Source organism: Nycticebus coucang, chromosome 6 (genome assembly GCF_027406575.1).
Source record: "Nycticebus coucang isolate mNycCou1 chromosome 6, mNycCou1.pri, whole genome shotgun sequence".
Lineage (NCBI taxonomy): Eukaryota > Metazoa > Chordata > Mammalia > Primates > Lorisidae > Nycticebus > Nycticebus coucang.
Window position 1 is genome coordinate 76,338,479 of NC_069785.1, and position 26,863 is coordinate 76,365,341.

Sequence of the window (26,863 nt, forward strand, 5' to 3'; positions counted from 1 at the left end):
TAAACTTAAGACATGAAACTATAAAAATACTAGAAGAAAGTACAGGGAAAACATTTGAAGAAACGGGTCTGGGCGAATATTTTATGAGGAGGACACACACCCCCCCCAGGCAATTGAAGCAGCTTCAAAAATACACTACTGGGACCTAATCAAACTAAAAAGCTTCTGCACAGCCAAGAACACAGCAAATAAAGCAAGCAGACAGCCCTCAGAATGGGAGAAGATATTTGCAGGTTATGTCTCTGACAAAGGTTTAATAACCAGAATCCAAAGAGAACTCAAATGTATTAGCCAGAAAAGAACAAGTGATCCCATCTCAGGCTGGGCAAGGGACTTGAAGAAAAACTTCTCTGAAGGAGACAGGCGCACGGCCTACAGACATATGAAAAAATGCTCATCATCCTTAATCATGAGAGAAATGCAAATCAAAACTACTTTGAGATATCGTCTAACTCCAGTAAGATTAGGCCACATCACAAAATCCCAAAGCTAGAGATGTTGGTGTGGATGTGGAGAAAAGGGAACACTTCTACACTGCTGGTGGGAATGCAAATTAATACATTCCTTTTGGAAAGATGTTTGGAGAACACTTAGAGATCTAAAAATAGACCTGCCATTCAATCCTATAATTCCTCTACTAGGTATATATCCAGAAGACCAAAAATCACTTTATAACAAAGATATTAATACCAGAATGTTTAATGCAGCCTAATTCATAATTGCTAAGTCATGGAAAAAGCTCAAGTGCTAATTGACCCAGGAATTGATTAATAAATTGTGGTATATGTACACCACGGAATATTATGCAGCCTTAAGGAAGATGGAGACTTTACCTCTTTAATGATTACATGGATGGAGCTGAAACATATTCTTCTTAGCAAAGTATCTCAAGAATGGAAGAAAAAGTATCCAATGTAGTCGGCCCTACTGTGAAACCAATTTATAGCTTTCATATGAAAGTTATAACCCAATTATAGCTCAAGAATATGGGGAAAGGAGAATAGGAAGGGAGGGGGGAGGATGGGTGGTAGGAGGGTGATTGGTGGGATCACATCTACAGTGCATCTTACAAGGGTACATGCGAAATTTACTAAATGTAGAATATAAATGTCTTAACACAATAAGAAAATGCCGTGAAGGCTATGTTAACCAGTTTCATGAAAATATTTCAAATTGTATATAAAACCAGCACATTGTACCCATGATTGCATTGATGTACACAGCTATGATTTAATAAAAAAATAAATATTTAGAGAGTTCCTAGTTATCTTTATGTAATTTTTTCTAATTTAATTGTATGGTGCTCAGAAAAGCCTACTCTATAGTATTTCAATCTTCTTTTAAAAACCTGTATTTCAAGCTTCATAAAACATGATTTATGGCCTGGCATTCTGTTTTATGTGTACCTTACGTGTGTATATTCTGCTGCTGGGTATTCTATGAGTGTTAACTAGACCGGGTTGGTTGATAACTTGCTCTGTACTCCTACCTGATACTCCATCTATCTTTCTGTCAGTCACTGAAAGAGGAGTTTTGATCTCTCTAATTATAATTGCAGATTTATTTCTTCTTTCAGTTCTGTCGGTTTTTGCTTTGTGCATTTTGAGTGTGCTATTTGGCACATACACGTTCTTGATGTATATGTTACGTACTCTTGATGAATTTAACCCTTTATCATAAGATGTTCTTCTTTATCCCTGGTAATAATCTTTGATCCAACACATATTAGATATTATATACCCATTCTAGTTTTCTGATGATTAATGTTTAAATGGCCTCTTTCTGGTTTTATTTTTTTTAACTTATCTTTGTCATTACATTGAGAGTGACTATCTTCTAAAGAGAATATAGTCACATCTTTTCGTTAAATCTATCCTGACGACCTCCATTTTCTATTTACAGTGTTTGGACCATTTGCATTTAGTATTATTTCTGTGTGAGCTTAAATCTGTCATCTTGCTATTTGTTTTCCGTTTATCACGTCTGTTTTCTTGTTTCTTTCCCCCTCTTTTCCTACCTTCTTTTGGGTTATCCCAGTGTTTTATAGGATTCCATTTCATCTTCACTTTTGGCTGCTACTTCTTTATTCCTGCCCAGCATGTTTACTGTGGGGTTTACAGGTGCATCTTTTACTTATCCCAGCCTATCTCCAAATATAGCACTTCTGGTGTAATATACGAAACATAGTGTATTTCCTTTTGTCAATTCTCTTCTTTATGCTGTTGTCATCTATTTTACTTCTGTCTATGTTATAAATCCCACAATATGTTTTGCTTTTAAAAGCCTATTATCGGGCGGTGCCTGTGGCTCAAAGGAATAGGGCACCGGCCCCATATGCTGGAGGTGGTGGGTTCAAACCCAGCCCAAAACTGCACAAAAACAAAACAAAACAAGAAAAAATAAAATAAAAGTCTATTATCTTTTTCCCCTCATTTTATTGGCATTTTCTCTGATGAGATAGCTTGAGAGTTTCTGACTTGTTTTTAAGGATATTTTATACATTTACTAGCATTTTATTTTGTGAAAGATTCTTTTAAGTTGTGGCAAAGTACATATTACCTAAAATTTACCATCTTAACCATTTTTAAGAGTATACCAAATTGTGTTTTTAAAAGTCTATTATTGTTTATAGAAATTATAATACAGGCTCTGCGCCCATGGCACAGTGGTTATGGTGACAGCCACATAACACCGAGGCTGGTGGGTTTGAACCCAGCCTGGGCCAGCTAAAAGCAACAATGACAACTGCAACAACAACAACAAAAATAGCCAGGCATTGTGGCAGGTGCCTGTAGTCCCAGCTACTTGGGAGGCTGAGGCGAGAGAATTGCTTAAGCCCAAGAGTTTGAGGTTGCTGTGAGCTGTGACGCCACAGCACTCTACATAGGGTGACAACCTGAGACTCTGTCTCCAAAAAAAAAAAAAAGAAAAAGAAATTATAATATAGAAAATTCCTTTTATTATATACTTATTCTTTCTGGTGCTTTTTCTTCTTTCGTGTAGATTATATTTTCTAATTTCAGTTATTTTATTTCTCATCTTTATAATTTTATGTTTTCCATTTCTCTTATGTTCATTTTCTTAATGCTTTGAACATATGGAGCATATTCACGAAATAGCCTTTTAAACATGTATTCTGCTAATTCTCTCGTGTCATATTTCTAAGTTTGTTTCTATGGACTTATTTTTCTTAAGGCTATGAGTCATGTGCTGGTTTTTCATATGTCCAGTAATTTTTGTTCAGATGTCAGATACTGAGACTCTGACGTTGCTGAATGCTGGTTCTTACATTTCAAGAGCGTTGAATTTTTTTCAAGCAAGTAGTTAAGTTACTTGTAACTAATCTGACCCTTGTGAATCTTATTTTTAATCTCTTGGGTTAGAGTACCTTTGACCCTGGAACAAGTTTAGCAATATTCCTAAGGTGTGTTTTCTCCTGAATGTCCTCTGTATTCACTGAAGTCCTTCTACTGTAGCTGCTTATAATTCCCAGACCTGTGGAACTCTGGGACTGTTTGACTTACACTTCCTGGTGTTTCTTATTTTTCCAGAAGTTGTTCTTGCTTTGTCTTTTGGGATTTCATTCTGTGTACACACTATTGCTGTTTAGCCAGTCAAGGACCCCTCCATAGATTTCTGAGGTTCTTCCTCTGCGTAGTCTTCTTTGAGTAATCTGCCCCGCAGATGCTGGCCACTTTGGCTTTCCTGACTTACAGTCTTTTTCCTCAGCTCATTATTGGAGATCGCAGGTTGTATTTGGATTCCTATTCTCTGTACCACAGTTTGGAAATTAATTCTAGGCAGAAAGCCTGGGTGATGATTGGGCTAACTTCATTTATTTCCCCACGACCTGTTTTCTACTGTGTGAAAATAGTTGCTTTTGTCTAGTCTTATAGTTGTTTACAGGAGAAGTATTGTTGACCCTCTTATTCCTTTTTGGTCAGAAAGTATATCATAGCTTTTGAATTTCCTGAAATCTGTCCACAAAAATAACTCAAATAGGACTGTAGAACCGAAGACCCCGGATGACATTTGCAACCAAACTAGATGACTGTGCGTTCCTGTGACCCTCCAAATATGACAGGATAGCACTAAAACACTGAGAGTTAGAAGACCCGTATGATGAAACTGTGCAGGAAGATAGCTTCTGAGGTTCTAATACCTTGAGATTACAAGGATCACTTCACAAGGACTTGGGAATCAATTTGAGAAGGTCCTCAGTAGCCATGGGGAGATAATTTAAGGGTCAATAACTGCAGTGGATTGAAACTTGAAATATGTAAATTTCTTTCAAATGACATTTAAAAAAAACCCCTCTTATTGTCATCTTTTGGAGTTACTAGCAGATCACCTCATTATTTTGAATACTAGCAAACACAAGAAGTAAAGCAAGCATTTATGCTGCCTTTCCTAATTTTACCAGGAGTCATAAAATAGTTGACAAGGTAGTGTACCTCTTTCTAGATGTATTCCAGATCATAAATGAAGAAAGAGTGAAAAAAAATAAAAGATTGGGCTGGGTATAGTAGCTAATGCCTGTAATCCCAATACTTTGGGAGACTGAGGCGGGATGATCACGTGAGGCCAGGAGTTCAAGACTAGTTTGGGCAACATAGCAAGACCTCATCTCAACAAAAGATAAATTAACCCAGCATGGTGGTTCACACCTGTAATCCTACTTAAGAGGCTGAGGCAGGAGGATTGCTTGAGCCTAAAAGTTTGAGGTTGCAGTGAGCTGTGATCATATCACTATATTCTAGCCTAGGAGGTAGAGCAAGACCCTGTCTCTTAAAAAAAGTTAAAATATAATTGTTGTAATCCCTGATGAATTAATGAATCAAAGTAGTGATCATCAATGGCTGCTAAATGCACAAAAAAGGAAAAAAAGATAGTATATACCTAGGAAGTAGTCTTAAAAATATGAGGGAAAAAAATCCAACCTGAATCTGATTGAGCTTCTTAATCTGACTCACACTTTTCAAAAATTACAATAGACAGAGATACATATTAAAAGATAGCAGGAGATACAATAACAAAATTAGTGAGGGCAGCTCTGGGGCAGGAGTTGGCAAACAGTGGCCCATGGGACATATCTGGCCCATTGCCTGATAGTTTTTGAGCTAAGAATATTTTTTACATTTTCAAATGGTTAAACAAAAATCAAAATTAGAATGTTATTTTGTGAGATGTGAAAATTATATGAAATTCCAATTTCAGTATTCCTAAATAAAGTTTTATTGGAATACAGCCATGCTCATTTGTTTACTGTCTGGGGCTGCTTTCACACTAGGGCAGGGTTGAGAATGTGCATCAGACTGTACAGCCCACAATGCCTAAAAGATTTACTCACTGGCCTTTACAGAAAAAAAACTGTTGATCCCTGATGTGTAGAGATCTAAAGACCCAATTTCTTCAACAAAAAATTGCAAGCCAAAACAAAAATGAAAGAGTAAACTGTTTAAGAAAGACTTGAGAGACATATCAGTCAAGTGTGGACCTTATTTTTTTGAAAAATAAAACAATGTAAAAAACGAGGATGACAAGGGAAATGTAAACAATAATAAGAGTCGTTAGCTTTAGTAGAGACACATTTTGAAGTATTTACAGTTATCTGGATGTGCTTCAGAATGACCCAGGGAGTGGGGCGTTATTGAGTGTGGATATAAGTGTAGCAAGATTGGCTAAGAGGAAGATGAGTACGTGACGAATGGTTCATTGTACTATTTTTTCTACTTTTGTATATGCTTGAAAATTTACAGAGTTAAAAATAAATCATTATGGCTCGGTGCCTGTGGCTCAAGCAGCTAAGGTGCCAGCCACATACACCTGAGCTGGCGGGTTCGATCCAGCCCGGGGCCACCAAACAACAATGACGGCTGCAACCAAAAAGATAGCCGGGCGTTGTGGCTGGCGCCTGTAGTCCCAGCTACTTGGGAGATGGAGGCAGGAGAATCGCTTGAGCCCAGGAGTTAGAGATTGCTGTGAGTGTGAAGCCACAGCACTCTATCCAGCGTGACAGCTTGAGGCTCTGTCTCAAAAAAAATAAATAATAATAATAAATCATTATTTCAAAACAGAAGTTAAAAAAAAAAAAAAAGGCCAAAGGCCATTTGCTCCCGGCCTACTGATTTAATGCCTCTTTTCTGTGCTTCTATAGGAACAGAGAACTTACCACATTGATCATTATTATCAGATAGCTATTTGTTTGTTGAGAACCAGGTTCTCAACCTGTGGGTCGCGACCCCTTTGTAACAATGAAAATACATCCTGCATATCAGATATTTACATTACGATTCATAACAGTAGCAAAATTACAGTTATAAAGGAGCAACGAAAATAATTTTATGGTTGGGGGTCACCACAACATGAGGAACTGTATTAAAGGGTCACGGCGTTAGGAGGCATTGGGAAGGCTGAGAACCACTGTGCTAAACTATCAGTTCTTTGAGGGTGGGGACCATTTAACTTTTATCCTACAGTCATATGGCCTGGCACATAATCTGGTATCTAACAGATCCTGAGGAAGTACTTTTAGAACAAACAGTGACTTTTCATAGCATAGCATGATTTCTAGATGTTAAATTTACAATTGCTTTTATTTACCTTCCTCCTTCCAAACATCCCGTGGTTCAGCAAGAAACCAAACTGGTCATTTATCTCTTATAAATGAGGAAAACTGTAACTCCAAAAAAAGGTAAGTTATTGAGCAGGCATCTTATTTTGAGCTGTCTTGATCTGAGACACGATACTATTTATCTTCAGGCGAATTATAGAGTAGGTCCTTCTGAGTAAGACAACTATTTCTTCTCTATGCGCAACATATCTTTCTAAATGTAGCGGAAATATCCATAGTCAAATCTAAGACCCAAACCTAATCCTCAAACTGTAAATTATTTTTATTATCTACCTTATTGCTCCCTTTATTAGCTTAATAAATGTAATTTTTTGAAATTCCAATTCTTTTGCTTTCTTTCTTCCTCCTTCACATTGTTTTCTTCATATTTTGCAGCAGTTCTTTTATCAGTGATTTTTTTTTCCTTTTTTCAGTGAAATTTGAACCTCACAAACCCTGAGCTCTGGGAAAGTGAGTCAGAAATACAACCCTGAAGCTTAAGCCAGGATCTAATTTTTAAATAAATCACCTGGCACGAAAACACCTTCTCACATTTATCAAGAAGTCCTTTTGGTCCTCTGGGCTTGGGGACAAAGTGAATTGTCAGATGGTTAGTCATCAAGTTATTTTTGCATCCTTATTCTCCTATGCTCTTTTCCTCTGAATCAGGGTTTTGTAGCAGGTGTGAACATTTATAATTGTCATTGCTATAAAAGTAAAATGCTGTGTCTTTTTTCAAAACATTTATGAAATCCTAACTGGAAGGCTTTTTAAGCTAAGGTACCCAGCTAAATGCCAGTGACCCCTATGGTATCTGCCTGGCTGGCTGGCTTCCCTAGCAGATGTCTGAGACACTCAGGAAACTAGCTCAATGCCAGAGTCAAACAGACTTGGTAGAGCAGGGGCACACAGGCGGTGGTTCCCACCATCGTTTGATTTCTGAGTGTATACACTGAATCTCTCTATCCATGTTTATTTCAGTCCTTTTCTCTCTCTTTATCTTTATGGCAGCTCTTCATTTTATATGATAATGAGCCAAGAGGGCCTGGGTGACTAAAATCTAGGAGTACCCTCCATAATTTATGATGTGTACAAACCGACACTCGGACGGCCCACTGCCCCTCAGGGAGGCTGATCTGAGGAAATGGGGGTGTCAATCGTGTTCCAGAATTCAGCACTCTTGTTTTCCCTTCAACAGACATGCTGGACACCAGGAAGCCCAACTCTTGCCATCACAGAATTTGTAGCAAGGTGGGAGCCTAAAAAAGAGTGAGGGGTGGGGCAACAGATGTGCAGACAGGGCAGGGCATGCCTCCCACCCCGGACCCACAGACGTGTCAGCCTGTTTCCACTCTGTCCTGGGGCATCACCTGACACTTCTGGCCATTCCCTGCTGGAAACTCGCACCCCTCTCGCCACACTGCTCTATCCTGGACGTCAGTTCTTGGTGTCAGCTCCTATTCTTTTCTGTGCTGGTAAATTTGGTGTCTCCTAGAGGTCTCCATGCTTTTCCTTCCCACTCCACACTATCAGTTCTCAAGTATTTTTCAAACTCAACATTTCCATTTTGTCAGTTTCCAGTACCTTCCCACGTAAGTGATTCTTGACCTGTGGGGGAACAATACCCCAAGCACCAAAGGAAGAAGTTCCCTAGGTGATTCTGACCCATTCCCCTTCCTTTTAGGCAGATTCTGTGTCTTTTTTTTTTTTTTTTTTAATAACTGTAGCACAGTGGCCAGCCAGGTAGGAGCTCTGTGACATTAATTGTGTGTTTAGTGGCAGAAAGCATGACATACTCTGAGCACAGAGCAGGTCACTTACCTGTGAGAGAGTCGGGAAAGGCTGCACAGAGGAGCTGTTCGTCGACTAAACTGAATCCATCAGATAGATAAGCCTTAAAAGAGATTCTGACAGGCAGAATTCCACAGAAAGGGAGCCCAGTAACAGAAATCTGAGAATTCATGGATGATGAGTGCTTTGGTACACAGGCTTCTTTACTGTACCTCAGCATTAGAAAGAAAGAGCTCTTTCTGAATTTGGAGCAAAATTAGTATAAAGTCAGATAAAAGTAAGGTGCTCTGCATCATGGGGCAGGTAATGGATTTGCAGTCTTTATTGCTGAGGCTGGTAGATTGCTTGAGCTCAGGAGTTCAAAACCAGCCTGAGCAAGACTGAGACCCCATCTCTAAAAATAGCTGGGCATTGTGGTGGGTGCCTGTAATCCCACCTACTTGGAGAGTAAGGCCAGAGGATCGCTTGTGCCCAAGAGTGTGAGGTTGTGATGAGCTGTGATGACACAGCACTCTACTGAGGGTGACAGAGTGAGACTGTCTCAAAAGTAAATAAATAAAATAAAAAATTATACTGGCATGAAAAATATGTATGTGTGTGTGTTTATATATATATACACATGTTTTTTTTCTTTGAAACAGTCTCACTCTGTCACCCTGGCTACAGTGCAGTAGTGTCATCATAACGCATTGCAACCTCCAATTCCTGGGCTGAAGTGATCCTCCTGCCCCAGTCCCCTAAGTAGCTGGGACTATAGGCATAGACCACTACACCTGGCTAATTTTTCTGTTCTTTGTAGAGACAGGATCTCATTCTTGCTCAGGCTGGTCTCAAACTCTTGCCTTCAAACAGTCCTCCCACCATGGGCTCCCAAAGTGCTAGGATTATAGGCAGGAACCACCAGACCCAAAGAGATACTCTTTTTATTCGTTTATTCATTCACTCAGTAAAATTTACTGAAGCACCTTCCAGCATCAAACACTACAATATATATTCATAATGAACAAAACAAACTTTGCCCTTGTCCTTTGGGGCTTATAGCCTAGTGAAAAATAGGCCTTGAGAAAATAATCACTACGTACACAGAGCGTACACACACATACTGTGAAACAAAGACTGTTAAGGGAAAAGTGTAACCAGGTGACCTAGTTGAGATTAGGCACGAAGTGAACAATGATTAGAGGTTAATTAGGCAAAAAAGTCAAGAGAAAGAGCCAGAAGGAAGAGATAGAAGTTCTAGGGCAAAATGGTTTGGACAATTGATGAAGAGTATAAAGAGGGTCAGCGAAGCGCAGTGTCAGGCAGGAAGGCCGCACCCTCTCCCAGGTCCTACTCCTGCCCGGGCACTTCGAGTTCTACCACACTGGAAGGGTATATGTATGTTGGCACAAACCTTCTCACATGCAGGCATGAGGCTTACCCAGTTCAGAGATGAGAGCACTATGAAAGGCATTATACAGTGATAGCCGGGCGTTGTGGCGGGCGTCCATAGTCCCAGCTACTCTGGAGGCGGGGGAGAGAGCAGCACGCCAGCCCAGAAGTTTGAGGTTGCTGTGAGCCAGGCAGATGCCAGGGCACTCTACCCAGGGTGACAAAGTAGACTGTCTCAAAAAATCAATAAATAGGGTGGCACCTGTGGCTCAAAGGAGTAGGGCACCGCCGGCCCCACATACCAGAGGTGGTGGGTTCAAACCCAGCCCCAGCCAAAAAAAATCAATCAATAAAAGGCACATATAGTGAGAGCCCCTCAGCCCGGCCTGCCTGTCTGCCCTCATCCTCCGGGGTCGCGTTTTGTTAGCACTTGTGTGTTACTCCTGTCAGTTCTTTATGTAAGTATAAGCAGGTAAGAATATACGTTATTATGTTCCTTCCCTTTCTTATACAAATGGACATGGTTCTGTAGCTTGCTTTTTTGCTTAACAATAACCTCAGAGATCAGTTTATATAATAGAGCTGCACTGTCCAAAAGGGTTACTAATAACCACACGTGGCTATGAAATACTTGAAATGAGGCTGGTGCAACTAAAAAGTAGAATTCTAGGTTTAATTTAATTTAGATTTAAAAATGGAAGCAGTATAAAACATTTTCCTATTAAACTCAACTTTATTGTTTTGGCAGGACTACATTTCACTTTAACCACTGAAATATAATATCCACATTGAGATGTGGTATAAGTATAAAACACCAGATGCAAAGACTAAGTACAAAAAATACTTAAACTATCTCATTAATAATGTTTTACATTGCTTCTGTGCTGAAATATTTTTTGATATATTTGGTTAAATGTTAAAATTCTACCAATTTCTTTCTGTTTTTTTTTTTTTGAAGGGATACCAGAAAACTTTAAGTTACACATGTGGCTCAAATTCAGTTTCTACTGGACAGTGCAGACGTAGAGCATTCATTGCTTTTTGCAGCTGTTACATTATTCCATTGTATAGATTACCGTAATTGTATTTGACCAGTCTGATTTGAGTCTTTTCTAATCTGCTGTTTAAAAAAATGCAGAAATGCTTAACCTTGTAGATTCATCACTTTGTATATGTGCAGGCTGGTCTGTAAATGAGTTAGTTCTCAGCATGGGGATTACTGGGTCAGGGTAAATGCCCTTGTAATCTTGATATTGCCAAATTGCCCTCTATAAACTTCATACCAATTTGCACTCCCATCAGCAGTGTGTGTGAATGACAGTTTCCCCATATATTGTCGCTTGAAAGTACAATTACCTCTATATTTTACATATAATGAACACATTTCTTTGTGCTAATTCTGAGTTTTAATTCTTCGTTGTTTTCCAGAATACTGTTTTTCCAGTATGTCAATTTCTAGGAAGTTGCAGCTTTCATCATATTCAGATTTAGGAAGAGGAATTTGTGAGGGTTAGAATGGATAGGAACTCTGTTTTCCTTTGTTACTCGGCAGTCTCCCCAGAGAGAGGGGCAGAAAGGCAGTTTACACGCAGCTTTTGCATATTGTCAGTCACTGGTAACTGGTTCCCTGGATTAGTTTTACTATGTGCTAAAGCGGTTCTAACTCAATAGGGCTGCTTACCTGAGGACACAGACAACATAGCTGGAGCGGAAGACGTTCTTTCTGTTAATAAGCTGCAGGAAAAGGTCATCTTTGCACTTTAAGAATCCAACTTTTGAGACTTGTGTGCCCTCTACTGCCCTCTTTGCCTTTTTTGGTTTGTTTTCTCAGATAGAAATAAAGAACTAAACATTCCAAAAACAAATTGCTTCAAATTTTTCCATTCACAGGAATCTGAAATTAAGATTCTTGTGAAAAGAAAGCTCACTATGCAGTTAGAGATGTGTCATACCCTAAAAAATTAGGATAATGAGACTTTTGTTTTAGGGGAATACATGGTCATATTCTGGCAAGTTCTAGAGGCATAGAAGTGTATTTTATATAGCAAATGTGACTATGGACATTTACTATTTTTAATATTTTTTTGATTCTCAGTATAAAAAGATCGAGAGAACAAAGTTGACTGTTAGTGCTGATCCTGCAGGAAGAGCGCCAGGACAGGGGAACTTAGTGTAAGGGCCATCCTCGGTGACTGGTGCTACTGAGCGATTTCTACTGTGCTTAAGCTACAGAATAAATACAGATGCAGCCTTCACAGGAAACAGCTGTCCTTCATGTCTCTTTTTGCTTCTCTTGCTAATTTTGCCAATATTTTGTTCCAGGAAGGATTCTCACTCATTGGTTGCAAGAACTGGTTGAAGATCGTAAGACGCATGGACTGTCTGTTGTTCGGAACAACAATAAAGGCAAGAAGCAGTGGGCTGTGTAGCCAACCAGAGTTGAGCTACTGATCCTTCTGTGTGGTCTGGGGGAGGGAAAGGAGGGGGCACTTCTCTTTGTAGGTGAAATGGTACTGGGAAACATACACATCTTTTACAAAAGGTTTGCACTATGAGCAAAACATGAAACAAGGACTTTAGAGAGGCAGAAGCCTCCTTAGCTAGAGGCTTTGACTGATTTATCAGCACGTGGCTAATGGAGCAGTGCAGCCACTCCCCGTGCCTGAACACATACGGGAGGAGGTGGAGTGCTTCAAGATGGAGTGTTTCGTCGTGTGCCTTGCTATTTAGATCTTTAAAAAGGTGTGTATTTTTGGCTGGGCCTGGTAGCTCAAGCCTGTAATCCTAGCACTCTGGGAGGCTGAGGGGAGTGGATTGCTTGAGATCACGGGTTCGAGACAAGCCTGAGCAAGAGTGAGATTCTTGTCTCTACTAAAAATAGAAAAACTGAGACAAGAGGATCGCTTGAGCCCAAGAGTTGGAGGTTGCTGTAAGCTACAACGCCACAGCACTCTATCCAGGGCAACAGCTTGAGAGTCTGTCTCAAAAAAAAAAAAAAAAGTGTATATCTTCAAATGCTTTGCTGAGTATGTCTTTTCATTTTTTCCCTTTTAAATATTTTTAAAAAATAAAATTCCCTTTCATTTGCTGCACACCTGTATTAAACATACAGAATGATCCTCATCAAAGAATAATGCAGATGAATCACCTGAATTAGTCAAAAATATGGAAACCAACCTGTTAATATTCACTGAGTTGAAGATAATATTTAGATTCAGGTGAAAGACACTAATTTTTGATGAACCCAAGGACTCTGACAATTGGAAGAGGTCTTCAAGAGCATCTAGTGAAAAGGTCCACAGACCTCCCCAAAGGGTCCCCATAGAATTTGAGGGGGTAGTCTGTGAACTTCCATGGTCTTCCACTGACCTTAGTTGAAATCTATGATTTTCTTCCATTTATGAATGTAATTTTAGACCTTCTCACCAGTGGAAGTCACAGGTGCGCCCAAATCACACTGCAGTTGTTACAGATATCCCAAATGACATTTATGCTCCTGACTGCCTCAAAATTAAGGTATTTATTAGTTCTCCTGCTATATCTTTTTATTGAATACATTAATAAAAAAGCATATGTCATTACTTCACAAAGCAATCTTCACAAAGATTATCAAAGAATCAGGCTTCTTCTTGGTCTTCCCACCCCCAGTCCAGGACTAAATCATGCTGAATTGAATATATGGATCTTTTAAAAAGTTAGACCATGCTATATGCTTGATATTTGAGTTTTAATTTTTCTAATTATATTTTATTATTAAAACTTTCAACTATGAAACACAAAATAAAAGTCAACCATGACTTGGCCACTGAAAAATAATCTTGAAGTTTTACTAGGCATATCTATGATAGCAGTTAGGTTGTGTTCAGATGCATGTACCAGAAAACCCAGCTATATTGGCCTAAAAAGTAAGTTCCTTTTTCTTTTTTTTTTTTTCCCCACATAATAAATTCAAAGCCGTTGTTAGTATTGGCTCAACAACAGAACAGCTTCCAGGTCAACATTTCTGCCTTCTCTCCCTCACTGCTTGCCCCTCTGTTACATTTCTACTCAAGGGAGGTTAGCATCATCTGTCCATTTTATAAGGATGGTATAATCTCTCCTATAAGACTCTCCACCTCCCCCGTACCCCTGCTTATCTGCTTATGTGTCATGGTCCAGAACAGTGTAATACAGCTGTCCAAACTGCAAAGCTTAGTGATTCAGCAAAATCAGTTTGGCTTTTCCATCCTCTGTTGTGGATTGGCACTTAACAGTGTCTGCCAGCCAGGTAGTTTTTAAAATTGGGATTGTAGTCCTTTGTATCCTGTTCCTTTTGTCATGTAGCATTCTATCAGGAACATTATACCAAGTCATTGTTGTCTTTGACAACATTCTTAATGGCTACCTAGACAATTATTGTTTGGATGCACGAGAATCCATCTAATCCTCAGGTTTTTACAACTATAAAAATGTTTTTTCTTCTTTTATTTTTTTGAAATAGAATCTCACTTTGTCATCTGGGCTAGAGTGCCATGGCATCATCATAACTCACAGCAACCTCAAACTTGGGCTCAAGAGATCCTCTTGCCTCAGCCTCCCAAGTAGCTGGGACTACAGGCATCTCCTACCATGCACTCAGCCTGTTTTGATTTTTATAAGGATTTATTTACAGGGTTCTTGAGCTAGAAGTCCTAGAAATTTGAACTTTTTTTTTTTTTCTGTAAACACGCCCTCCAGATTGGGTGTCCCTACTTCAACTGCACCAGCAATGTGTAAGAAGATTCATGTATTCAGATTCTCTCCAATAAGCTGATAAAATTTAAATTGAAAAACTAGTTTCCAATTAATAGGAAGAAATGATCATCTCCCTTTGTTTCTTTGATAACTAGTGAGAATGGAAATTTTTTGCTAGACATCTGTTTTTTCTGTGTATCACCTGCCTGCTGCTTTTGCCTAATTTTCTTTCTTCTTCAAACTATATAGGCACTATATGTATACAATGGTTTGTGTAGTTGTATAATTCTTATACATAATATTTGTGTATATATCATATGGATTTTTTAAATATTTAAGGCTAGAAACTTTCACCTGTTTTTGTACATTGTATTCTTCTTTTTATTTTTTTTGAGACAGAGTCCCACCCTGTGCCCTGAGCAGAGTGCAGCGGCCTGGTAGCTTACTGCAACCTCAGACTTGGGCTGTGGGCACCTTGCTGCCTCAGCCTCCGGAAGCCACTGGGATTACAGGCGCTCGCTGCACTGCCCGGCTGGGTTTTTCTTTTTTTTAATGAGTCAGGGTCTTATTCTCACTCAGGCAAGTCTTGAACTCCGGAGCTCAAGCAATTCTCCCGCCTCAACCTCCCATAGTGCTAGGACTACAGGCGTGAGCCACCGCACCTGGCCGTAAATTGTATTCTTTATCTCAAAGATATTTCCAGTGACTTATTATTGGACTTTTCGGAGTAAATTTTGTCTCTGTACTAAACTATTCTTAACTCTGATAATTTGTCATTTTGTTAATTTCTAGGAAATTAACTTTATAATCTGCAATGATAATTTTATTTCCAGTCATCTGTACTTATTACTTTCTCCCACTTTCCTGAATTAGCCCTTCTGGAACACAGTAGTCATATGCATATAGAGTGTCCTTGACATCTTCCTGACTTACATCAGAAGTAATGTTTAGACATTAATTTTACCATGTTAAGGGAAATTCTCTTTCAGTCCTAAAAGTATTATTTACTAATACTTTCATTGGGATTACACATCAGATTTTTATCAAACGCTTTTTGAGAGATACATGCTGTCTCTTTGCACTTACCTGCATGTTCTCAGATTTTTATCAAACGCTACCGAGATCATGATTTTTCCTTCCTTTGGTGTATTGATTTGCTGCATTAGTATTGAATCAATAGATTCTTCTTTTTGCCTTACCTGGCAAAGGTACATATGTTATTAGTTCTGTTACACTCGCAATGTGGTAAGAATACAGTTACCAAGTATGATGCAATAAGCATGATTGTTTAAACTGACAAGTGGAAGAAGTAGAATTTTCATTCCTTTATAACTTACATTCTGTGGGTAATAAACATTCACTTCTTTTGTCTCTGGGAAAAATAAGTAGATTGAATAAATTCTGCCTACTGCCCAAGGTGGGATTCTTTTTGTTTCTTTTTTAGCAATTCTGATCCGTTAGTCCTGGCTAACATGTGCCTCCCTCTCTGAAGGGCACTTTGGTCACAGGAGTAACCGAGATCACAGTGCTATTTACTTTTCACTCCCAAAGTTCCTTCTCTGGTTAAGTCATTTTTTTCTGTACTTCCCTTCACATTTTTTACAGTAGAGGAGTTCACTATTAGTGCTGGTGAAAACTGCTTCAGCTGATGTCCTTGTGGTGATGGAAAATTTCTCACAGATCTGAGTGATGAATTTAAAACCCACAGGAAAACCTACCAGGTCTGTGAGGTCTCTGGTGTCCCCTTGCCTCTTCTCATGGTACTAACTGGGCACCACATTTTCCAGCTATGACAGTGCTTTGTCACAGCTGCTGTATAGCCTGTGGCTTAAGCATTGGTGTGCGGAGATGCTGTTCACATCTGTGAGTCAGCACTTAGTAGGCCTAATCCCTGCCAGAAAGTGAAGCTCTGATTTTCGTGAGAACATGCAGTTAAGTGCAAAGAGAGGGCACTTATCTCTCACTCTTGTTTAAAAGGGAATTTCCTGTCAGTTGTTATAATTGAAATTAAGTGTTCTGAAGTAGGGTGGGGACCCCTTACCATATAAGCCACCACTTACAATACAGTAATTATGAGCCAGTCTCACTAGAGAATATATTTGGGGCGATTCACGACTGCTGGTATACTTGAAAAGCTTTCACTTCTCAGCAAGGAGCTCTTTCTGACTTTGAAAGACTTTGAATTAGGTATAAGAATTAAGTTTCATCAAGATTTTCAACCTGGTAGTCCTTTTTTTGTTAACCCAACAGCAGGTTTCCCGTCTTGGCACTGAGGATGTAGCACGGGGATATAACTAATTTTCCGATTTTTCTTGATGTACCTTGGTTTTATCTTGAAGCAATTATTTCTGGCTCCAGTTGATAAGCTCAAAATCTATCTGAGAATTTTAGAGAGGCAAGCATGGAACAGGACTTCGGTTAAGCTATCAGATGTTTAACCTACCCTGTCACTTTTTGGAACTGCTCTCCAAAGACACCCTAACTCTTCAAGCTGATTCTTACGTACACTCACAGGTGGACGCCTTTAGACTTCTATAACTGGTCTCAGATTTTTGTCTTGCTTACACACTTAGCGTCTGCTTGTGCATACAGCTTTTCAGTGAGCTGTTGAGCTAACAATTTCTAATGTAACTGTTTCTCAAGAGGTTAATTACAGAATCCTAACAAAATGGCTACTATAAAATGCATGTGGTCATTTGGGACCTTAAGTAGGGTCAGTCTGAAACAGCTAATTATGTGTAAACAAGAAGTAAGCTCAGTTTTACAAAAGAAGATCCACGGTATCATCACAAACTGAGTGTATAGTTCCCCTTCCCCAGTGACTTGCTAATTTGGGAATTATCTGTGCAAGAGAAAAATGGCAAAGAGCATGAATAGACATGCTCACAGACACAAAAGAAAAAATACAAATGACCAATAGGATAAGAACAATATTCAACCTCACTTATAATCAAAGAAATTATTATTAGTATTTTTTTTTAGAACTGTTAACATAGTAGGTTGACAAAAATCAAAAATAATCTCCAATGCAGGAAGGGGCAGAGCTATGGGTACACAGTTGGTGGGAGTAAATCTGTCCTATCTCGCCCCACGGCAGTTTGGCATTGTGCAGCAAAATATGAAACGCACACATCCTTCGATGCAGCCAGTCTGCCTTCAGGTATTTATGCACAAAGATGTATGTGCAAGAATGCCTGTCAAAGCCTCGTGGTTAATAACAGGAGAAAAGCTGGAAATAACCTAAGTGTTCATCAGTAGGAGCCAGTTAAATAAAAGAATACTCTTCAGCCATTAAAAGTAATAAATAAGCTTCTACTTTATATATTTTTAAAAAATAAAATATTAGGCTACAGAATAGCAGGTAGAAATACATACCAAGGATGCCAAAAATATGTATATACATTTTAAGAGCTCTTGTTGGAAATCAATCTAAAAGTATACAAACTGCAGGTAAAATGGATGTGTGTAGCATGTCTGGGTACACTTGACCAGTGGTACCTTCAATTCAACTTTGACAAGTAATACATAGATAACATCTCTAATTATGTGTATAATTTTGGAGGCACCTTCTGTATATGCTACATAACCTATATATTACATACATAACCTATAAAATATGTATATATTTCCTTTTCATATATTTTGTGTGGGAAAGGTAATGAAATAGATTACTTTTACTAATAGTGTAAATTGTGACTAGGAAATCAAGGACTGTTCATAGGAACTTACGGGATTTTGTCAACCATGGTTAGAAATGTTTCAAATTAGCCACGTAGTTTATACTCTTAAGAAGTGAAAGGGACTGTCACTATGCCGAGCTCAGCACCTGCATTTCTTTACCAAGAGACAGAACAAAGGTATACAGGACATATACTCCTGTTTGGCGTGGCTTTTATGTAAGTTGACTCCTTTAAACTAGGCAGAATATTAGACTAGAAAAAGAAGAAATTGCTTCTAAAATGATGGTTTTATATTACAATCTAGCCCTATTTTTAAACTTAAATAAGTTGATGTACTTGACAAGAAATTGGATTGCGTCTGTCCCACATTTGCTAATTTGCCAAGGAAATTAAGGGCAACGTTCCACTATGTGGTCTGTGTGGTAGGCTGGCCTCTTTGAGAACAAAGGGCACTGCATGTTATTAACATGAGCTAGCTTAGCTTTGAGCACCTGCCTGTTCCCTACTCCCATTATTTAAGTTCACTGCTTTTTTTAATGTGGCATCTAACCTGGTTTCCTCTTTTATTTACTCTGATTAGAAAAATTTTGTTGAGCCAGAACTTTACTGTATTATCTTTACTGACTTTCCATTTAAGGAATTAGGAGCTGTGAAATCTTTACTCCTAAGCAAGATAAAACAGTGGTCTTCTGCAGTCAGCATAGCAACCTTCTTGTTTTTATGAAGTGGGCTATTCCATTTTTGTTGATTTCAGTTTCCTGAGGGCAATGAATGTTAGTATGAAAAACAGCTCCCAAAAGGGAAAAGAAAACAAATTACTGGGCTTTTCTATGCCTGCACCAACAAGCAGGTGACTACTCCCTTATCCATAACTCTCCCCCCCCCCCCAAGAAAAGGGAACCACTCACTTGAAAACCTCACAGTAAATAAAAGCAAAGTATTATGTTAAGGGTCTCTCAGGATAACTTCTGACTTGTCAAACAGAACAAGAGTCGCATGTTTCGAGTACAGTTTAGCGGAGAGTCAAAGGAGCAGGCGCTGGAACACTGCTGCAGTTGTGTGCAAAACCTGGCCCAGTATGTAACCGTTCAGGTGCCTGATGAAATCATCCAGGAGCTTCAGCCAAATCCTGGCCCGCTGAAACCAAGTGAGAGACAAGGGAAGGACCCTGCAAAGAGCATCCCATTGCAGTACGAAGTAAGTAGGCTGATGTGCTGGCTACACGTACAAGACACCTGACAGGGTAGTGCACTACGGGGGAGCCAGTCTGTTAGTGACTTCTTAAAATTGAGACTGATACTGTCACCACGTATAATCCTAGAAATGAGGGAGTCCCAGCTGCGTTCCAGGTGTCATTACAGAACAGTGATCCTCCAAGTGTGGTCCATTGACGCTTTCATAAGATCCCTTTCCAGGGGGCCAACAAGGTCAAAAGTAATTACTTTCTTAATATTTAAAGACATTATTTGACCTTTTCACTGGGTTGACATCTACACTGATGGGACAAAAGCATCATTAGTAAAGCTGCTGTCACCTCAGTACAAATCAGGCAGTGGCACCAAATTGTCCTAGTAGTCATGATTCTTTAGTCACTTGCAGTGAAAACAAACTTAACAAAATAAAATGACCCTACATTCTGCAGGACCTATGTGATGTTTGTGTTATGAGCTGAACTTGTTTCTTTTCATGAAATACCATCATCACTTGAAAGAACAATGGATTATCTTGTCATTCAAATTTGGTTACTTGGCAGACATTTTCTGAAAAATGAATGAACCGAGCCTATCACTTCAGGAAAACATCTGACCATATTTACCGATAATGATAAAATTTAACTTTCGAGTAAAAATTAGAATCTTGGAAAATTTGTATCTGCCATGTGAGCTTCACACCTTTCAACCCAGAAGACTTTTTTGAGGGTGTTATTAATGAATGTGATAATTGTTTTTTCATAAATCAATTACATGACAAAATGTGTCAGTATTTGAAAGATATGTATAGTTCAGTGAATCAGTATTCTCCAAATCAGCCATGCACAGTGCTACAAAATCATACATGGATAAAAGAGCTATTCAAAGTGCAGTAGGTACACTGATGGACTGTAATATAACAATATAACATGTTTATTGCTATGGTTTCAGATTCTGTATCACAGCTAACCTTCAAGCAACTCCCTTCACTGGGTTTTGGTGTCATACAAAGGAATAGCTGTCTGAAAAGTCTAAAATACTCCTCCCTTCTCCATTTACATATCTGTATAAGGCCAGATTTTTTTCATGTACTTTCTTTTTTGAGACCAGATCTTACACTGTCTCCCTGACTATAGTACAATAATAGCATCATCATAGCTCACTACAACGTCAAACTTCTGGGCTCCAGTGATCCTCCTGCCCTCAGCCTCCCAAATAGCTGGGACTACAGGCACCTGCCACCATGCCTGGTGAATTTTTCTATTTTTTGTAGAGATAGGGTATCATTTTTGCTCATGCTGATCTCAAACTCTTGGCCTCCCAAAGTGCTAGGATTATAGGCTTGAGCGACTGTGCCTGGCCTCTTCATGTACTTTAATAAAGCAACATATTACAGTGGACGGAATACAGGCAGCTCTGAGAGTTCAGCCATCTTCTATTAATCTAAAGATACTTGCAAAAATCATACTCTGTTTTGTTTTGGAAAATATAATTATTAATATTAACATAATGGCTTATTATTTTAATGAATTGATCAATATGTAAAAATTCTATGTTAACTTCTAACGTAAACAGCAGATAGATGTAATTCAAACAAAAGTTCTTAGAGGGCCTCAATAATTTGTAATAGTGTAAAGGGGTCTTGAGCTGCAACTCATTGCTATAGAATTTTTCAGAAATACATGCTCTAGCATTTCTTTGACATAGTCCCAAACATTGTTAGAATAAGTATCTACCTCTGCTCTGGGGATAGAATTTGTTTCAAGTTTGAGAAATAATTTTCCAAAGCTAATTTTTCTTCATCTGGTTAGTTTCCTTTTACCAAGACGATTCATTTTTGCTGTTTTATCATAAGGTGTTTGTCCTCCACGATTCATCTAAGATGAATGTAAATTTACATTATTTAGCAGCAAGTCTGTCTTTAAGTGGGTGCTGCATGACTTCCTCTTGAATGTGTTTAGTTTGCCAAACAGATTTTGATGTTGGGGAGTCCCTTCTCTTCATCTGACTTTCGTGAAGGTGCCTTAACATGAAGCTGCTCATCTCACAAACACTGGATCTAGTTTCAAACAATATGCCTCGTTGACTTGTCTTCATTGATTTAAGAATCCCCTCCCTACAAATGAGATGGAGTTTACTGTAAGGTACTTTATTGCTTAGGATTCTTTGCCCTTTAAGTAGATTTCTTCATAGGTTTTATGACCATTTGGTTGAGAGGACAGTGGACCCAATGCATGGAGTGCAACAAGGACCCAGCAGCGTCCCTTAGAAGCCCTCAGATTTGAGAAACATCGGCTAAGGCTACAATTAAAATTAACAAGGGCGAGGAGAAGTAAAAACTAAAATATGTGAAGACATTATCAGGCTAGAACCTCATCAGGCTACACAATTATCTAAATATTAAAAAATGCCAGATAAATTGAAGTCATAACATGTAACGCACAAGCTGAGTTGTGAACTATACAGCAGCACATGAAGGCTCCAGCTCCCTGATCTTATTGGCTCCAAATGTCTAGGTAGAAAGAGCCCAGAAGCGATTAGGAAACTTGCATGTCTTTCCTTGATTCTATATTTAGGGACTGACTCTCTGACCTGTAATTTGGTGTTCTGCATAGAACCACAGGTTTGGATTCAAAATTGATCTAGGTTAGAATCATGGCTTTCTTTTTTTGTAGCCGCATGGTCTTGTGCAGGCCACTGAACCTCCTCTGTAAAATGGTGAGATGGAGATGCTGTATAGAAAGCACCTTGAATGCCTGCAAATGCAGCCTAAGTAACACCCATTACTACTACCATTGACTACCATTGATAGTACTGCTACTTTTTCCTAAGTGCCTCACTTGCAAATGAACAGATTAATTTCCTGGTCAATTAGCTAGGGTCAGAACCTCCAGGGCCAAGAGGGGACAAGGACCAGATGAAGTATCTGACACTGCAGAACATTAGACAAGATAAAGCCACTGTCTTGATTCCAGAGTGCAGACATCATGAGGCACTGCCTAGAACATTCCAGTCTTCCTAATAACAAAACATTCCCAGGTTTGCTTTTAACTGCTGCCATGAAAATTTGGAATCAGGTTCCATTTCTCAGAATCCCTCTTAAGAGTTGTGAGGACGGCCAAGTTCTGGTCGTCACACTGCTCTTCTGTATTCAGGTGTGTCATTTTTCTAATACCTATGTATTTTTTAGTCTGTAATGGTTGGCTGTTCCCTTCTTTGCAAATAGAGATAATTCCATGTCTCTTTCAAGTTCTTGAGTCATTTCCTGGCTCATCTTTTAGTTTTTACTTTTTCTGAGCCTTGTAATTTTGTTAATTGTGGCCTAACCAGGTTTCTCAAGCTGAGTGCTTCTAAGGCAAACCCACCCCATCCCCAGAGAGGGGGTTGGCTGGGACAAGAAAAAGGACGGCGGCACCTAGGTGAACTGTTAATACAAGAAGTCCAGAAGAAGAAAGTAGCCAGAGCTCCAGCTAACTGCGCACGGAGAACCTTCCATCTGTATGCCTCGCAGGGTTGACCGTCTACTCCCAGAGCCCACTGGCCTCAGCTGCCTCAGTCGCGTTTGGCTCTTACTTACAGAGTTTGCAGCAGGTGATTTTGGTTGGCACTTTTCTTAGTTTGAGGAACACTGTCAGCTGAACTCATCTGTATCCTAGGAAAGTATCAATCATCAGAGCTGGCAGAAACTTGAGGCACTAGAGTCTAACTTTATTTTTACAGATGAGGAAATGGAAGAAACTGAACAAAGAACTGGGGCTTGTCTGAGGGCTACTGATTATGGAGTCCCTTGGCCTTCTTGCTCATTTTGACTTTAAAATTCTTGACTAGTTCTTTTCTGTCCTTTCTGTCCCTCCTGAGCACCCCCTCTCCCTTTTTTGGATGCTTCTAGATCTTGTTTTCTGCTACCTACTGACTGGGAACAGTTAGCTCCTCTACAGAACATGAGGCGCAATGTGGCACGCTCTTCCTTCTGGCAGTCAGATACTTTTGGTGGTGGGCAGAGGTGCCTCCAGAGAGGGCCCTCCTCTCTCCCCATATTACACTGTGGGTGCAAAGCTAGTGTGGAACACTGCTGCCTATCTGCAGATAGTGCTGCAGCAGCAGCGGCAGGTATCCAAAGCTTAGCAGGGCCTGCGGAGGCTGGGAAGGAGAACAGAGAGGGCCCTTGTGCCTCCAGACCTCCTTTACCTGGTTCATACTATTTGCCTGCAAAGTATCCTGTGTTCTTTGAGAGAGCGTGGTCCCCAGAGCATGCCTGCACATCCTGCCCAGCACAAAGCCCTCCAGTGGGCCCCCTCCTCTGTGGTCCTGATGCATTTATGCACCACTCTGCTCCAGCATCACCTGAGTTGTAGGACAATCCTCGTTTACCTTTTAGGTTCTCACTAAGCTGTGAGGTTTTCAGGAGGGCAGGACCTCTGTCTTGAGTTTTGTTAACTCCTGTCCCTGTATCACCCCTGTGTCTACTATATAGTAGATATATATCTAGGAATTTTACTTAAAGAACTCAGAACTCATTCATGTCTAAAAGGAGATTTTAAAAAACACCAGACCTGATTTTATTAAAAACAGTTATCTCAAAATTATAGTGCTTTCCCTGTTTTGCATTTGTAAGTAGACATGTATTATATAAGTAATGATTTTTAGAAGTAGACGAATCATGATCATCAGCTGGGCCCTGCGTACTGTTGAAAGGTGCTGTGGCAATGGTGCCCGCTTCCACCATGCTGGGCCTGACTCCTGGGCTGGGCCGGGCCTCTGATGACGGAAGAATGCACCGACATTTGACAGGGAGCAGCCCGCCAGATGCTGGGGACACAAGGTACAGATCAGGAGCCACAGATTTTAAACTCTTCACATACTTCTGCTATGATAAACCAGGTAACCTTCCATTTAAACCAACACAGACTTGGCTGATGACGATTTCTACCCCTTCTACTGATATGCATTCATGTTCAAAGAAAAAATGTTTCCACTTCTTTGATGGCTTATGGCATTTATGATTATGTTCAGCTAATCATAATCCTAATTATGTGTTTTATTCCAGTCCTACCAGCAGGTAGGTCTCAGAGTCAGCCCAGGCGCACCAGAGGAAAGGACCTCAGTGACACAGTTAGCTGAGGTACATCCTTTTTCAATCTTCTTGTCACAAAAAGCAATGACCCCTAAGAATCTGTATCCATCTCTATACTTCCTTGTTGTAGAACAGAAACCTATAAGTGTTGCTATAGAACAGAGATTTTTAACCAATGTACTGCAAAAAATTTTAAAGATCATTAATTTTTGAAAGAAGTTCAAAGCACAATAATTAGATTCTTTTTTACTATTTTTTTTGATCAACATAATTTAAGTGTGCCGTGGAAGTTTATAAGTTCAAGTGTATGGTGAGATAAAACAGGTTGAAAAACTGCTCCAGAAGAAGAGACAGGACATTTTCACTCCTGTTGGGAGATTAGACAAGGATGGCGCCTGCTCGAGAACTGCCCTCCTGAGGAAGAGTGGTTAAATATTTGAGAGAACTTAATCACCTTTTCCCAAAAAAGAATAAAGGGAAGAATTCAATTTTATTTTGATATTTGTCTTAAAACAGTTCCCCAAATTTCATTTCCAAAATTAATCTGGAATCGGATCTGTGATGATTTCTGAAGGGGCAAATTTTCAGTGCTAGGATCTAGATTCAATTCAAAACCTCTTCATTCAAAATCATGGTGGCTTAATGTCCACACTGCTGGGAGCTCTGCGGGGACTTTGTCCCCTCCCCCCCGCCCCCCACTGCATTTCCAGCTGCACTTGGCAAAGGTGTTCACACTGATAGCTTGTGCTTCTCACAGAACTCTGCGTGGAGCTCACCAATATTCAAGGCTGGGTATTCTCTTTAATGCATCTATGGAAACTGTACTAATAGTGGTACAAAAAAGAAACTATGGGTATTTTCTCCATCTGCCTTACCACTAACTCGAAATAAATGGACAATAATATAAAATGAATTTAAGAGGTAGGAAGACTAAGAGTTTGTGTTTATTTCTTTTAATAACCCAGAAACTGTGACAGAAAAAGCTAAAAAGCCTATTTGTCTAGCAGTAGGGCAGTCTTCATAATGCCTATATTTGTATTAGACTTGAGTGTGAACTGAATCCGAGCAGCTGAGGACACTCGAGTTACAAAAACACAGTACAACAAAACCAAGGCAGGGTTTGATGTCCTTATTTAGGAAATAACACTTGCTATAAACAGTTAATTTACATAGTAAGGAAGAACCATGTACAAAGGAGAAAATGCATGAGGCCTGGAGCTCAGATATATCACTTATTTGCTCTAATCTTTTGGAAAAGTCAGTCTGTGAATATAAGTTGGTAAAACTTTTTGGTAGGCATTTTCGTAATATATACCACATTCGATAATTCCATTTCAACTACACCAATATACATGTTTATCACAATGTTTATAACAGAGTTTAAAGTATGGTGTAACCATAAATGGGATAAAAATGCAATCAATAAAAGTTACATATAGATACCTATGTATTGACATGGAAAGATATTCACAATACATATCTAATTCCATTTTTGTGTAAACACACCTTAGTTTGGAAGGATGTACAAATAACATCTTAACAGTGGCTCTCAGTGGAAACAGCTCCGTGTTTTTTTCATTTTCTTTTTTATGCTATTAGGCAGTCTGAAAAGCCAGTATGAATTTATAAAAGTAAATTTCTATCACAGATAGTTCCGAGAGAAGTGTCAGTTGTATACTTATGCATCAAAACATGCTATCCACAGAAAGAGAATAGAACCACCACCTACCTCAACAGAATTCCTGTGAGGAGCCAGTGAAATGTCCACACCAAAGCAAGCAGATCACACAGAGCTGGAGCCCGTTGTCATATGGGACTGTGGATCCAGCGTTGCCAGATATTCCAAATTGTCAAGCACAATCAGACTTCTATTTGAACTCTCCTAATATTTAAATGTTAGCAACTTACTCAACGGGGTTTAAAACACTGCAGGTTACCAAAGAAAACATACAGATGGCACATGTGAAAAGATTAGCTTAGCATTATTAGTCATTAGGGAAACGCAAATTAAAACCACAAGTGTGATGTCCCTACACACTTATTAGAATGACTGAAATTAAAAAATACTGACGATACCAATGCTCCATGGATGAACAAATAGAACATTCATATGCATTGCTGGTGGAATGTAAGAAGGTAGAGCCATGGATGTCCACCATGGATAACCACTGGGCAGTTTCTTACCAGGTTAAATACACATTCTCCATATGACCCATTCCTGGGTATTTAAGAAGTGAAATGAAAACCTAGATTTATGGCAGCTTTATTCATAACTGCAAAAAGCAAAACAACCTAAATCCTTTTAACTAGAGAAAAGATAAACTGTAGCACATCCAAACAGTGGAATACTTAGCAATAAAAAGAGAAGAACTACTGATACATTCAGTGACATGGGTTAACGCCAAATATTTTATGCTAGGTGAAAGAAGCC

At 39.3% G+C, this 26,863-nt stretch overlaps 1 protein-coding gene across 2 annotated transcripts in view; it reads left to right on the forward strand.

Moving 5' to 3' along the window:
• The window catches only part of REC114 (REC114 meiotic recombination protein), a 115,190-nt gene that overhangs the window by 87,220 nt on the left and 1,107 nt on the right, over positions 1-26,863 (forward strand). The window contains exons 3-6 of one of the 2 annotated variants that reach the window (XM_053593808.1): positions 12,098-12,181; positions 19,153-19,369; positions 22,472-22,497; positions 24,406-24,480. In XM_053593808.1, the coding sequence (XP_053449783.1) occupies positions 12,098-12,181; positions 19,153-19,369; positions 22,472-22,497; positions 24,406-24,480 (402 nt within the window). The remainder of the gene's footprint in view (positions 1-12,097; positions 12,182-19,152; positions 19,370-22,471; positions 22,498-24,405; positions 24,481-26,863) is intronic. The other variant, XM_053593809.1, reaches the window with a different exon arrangement.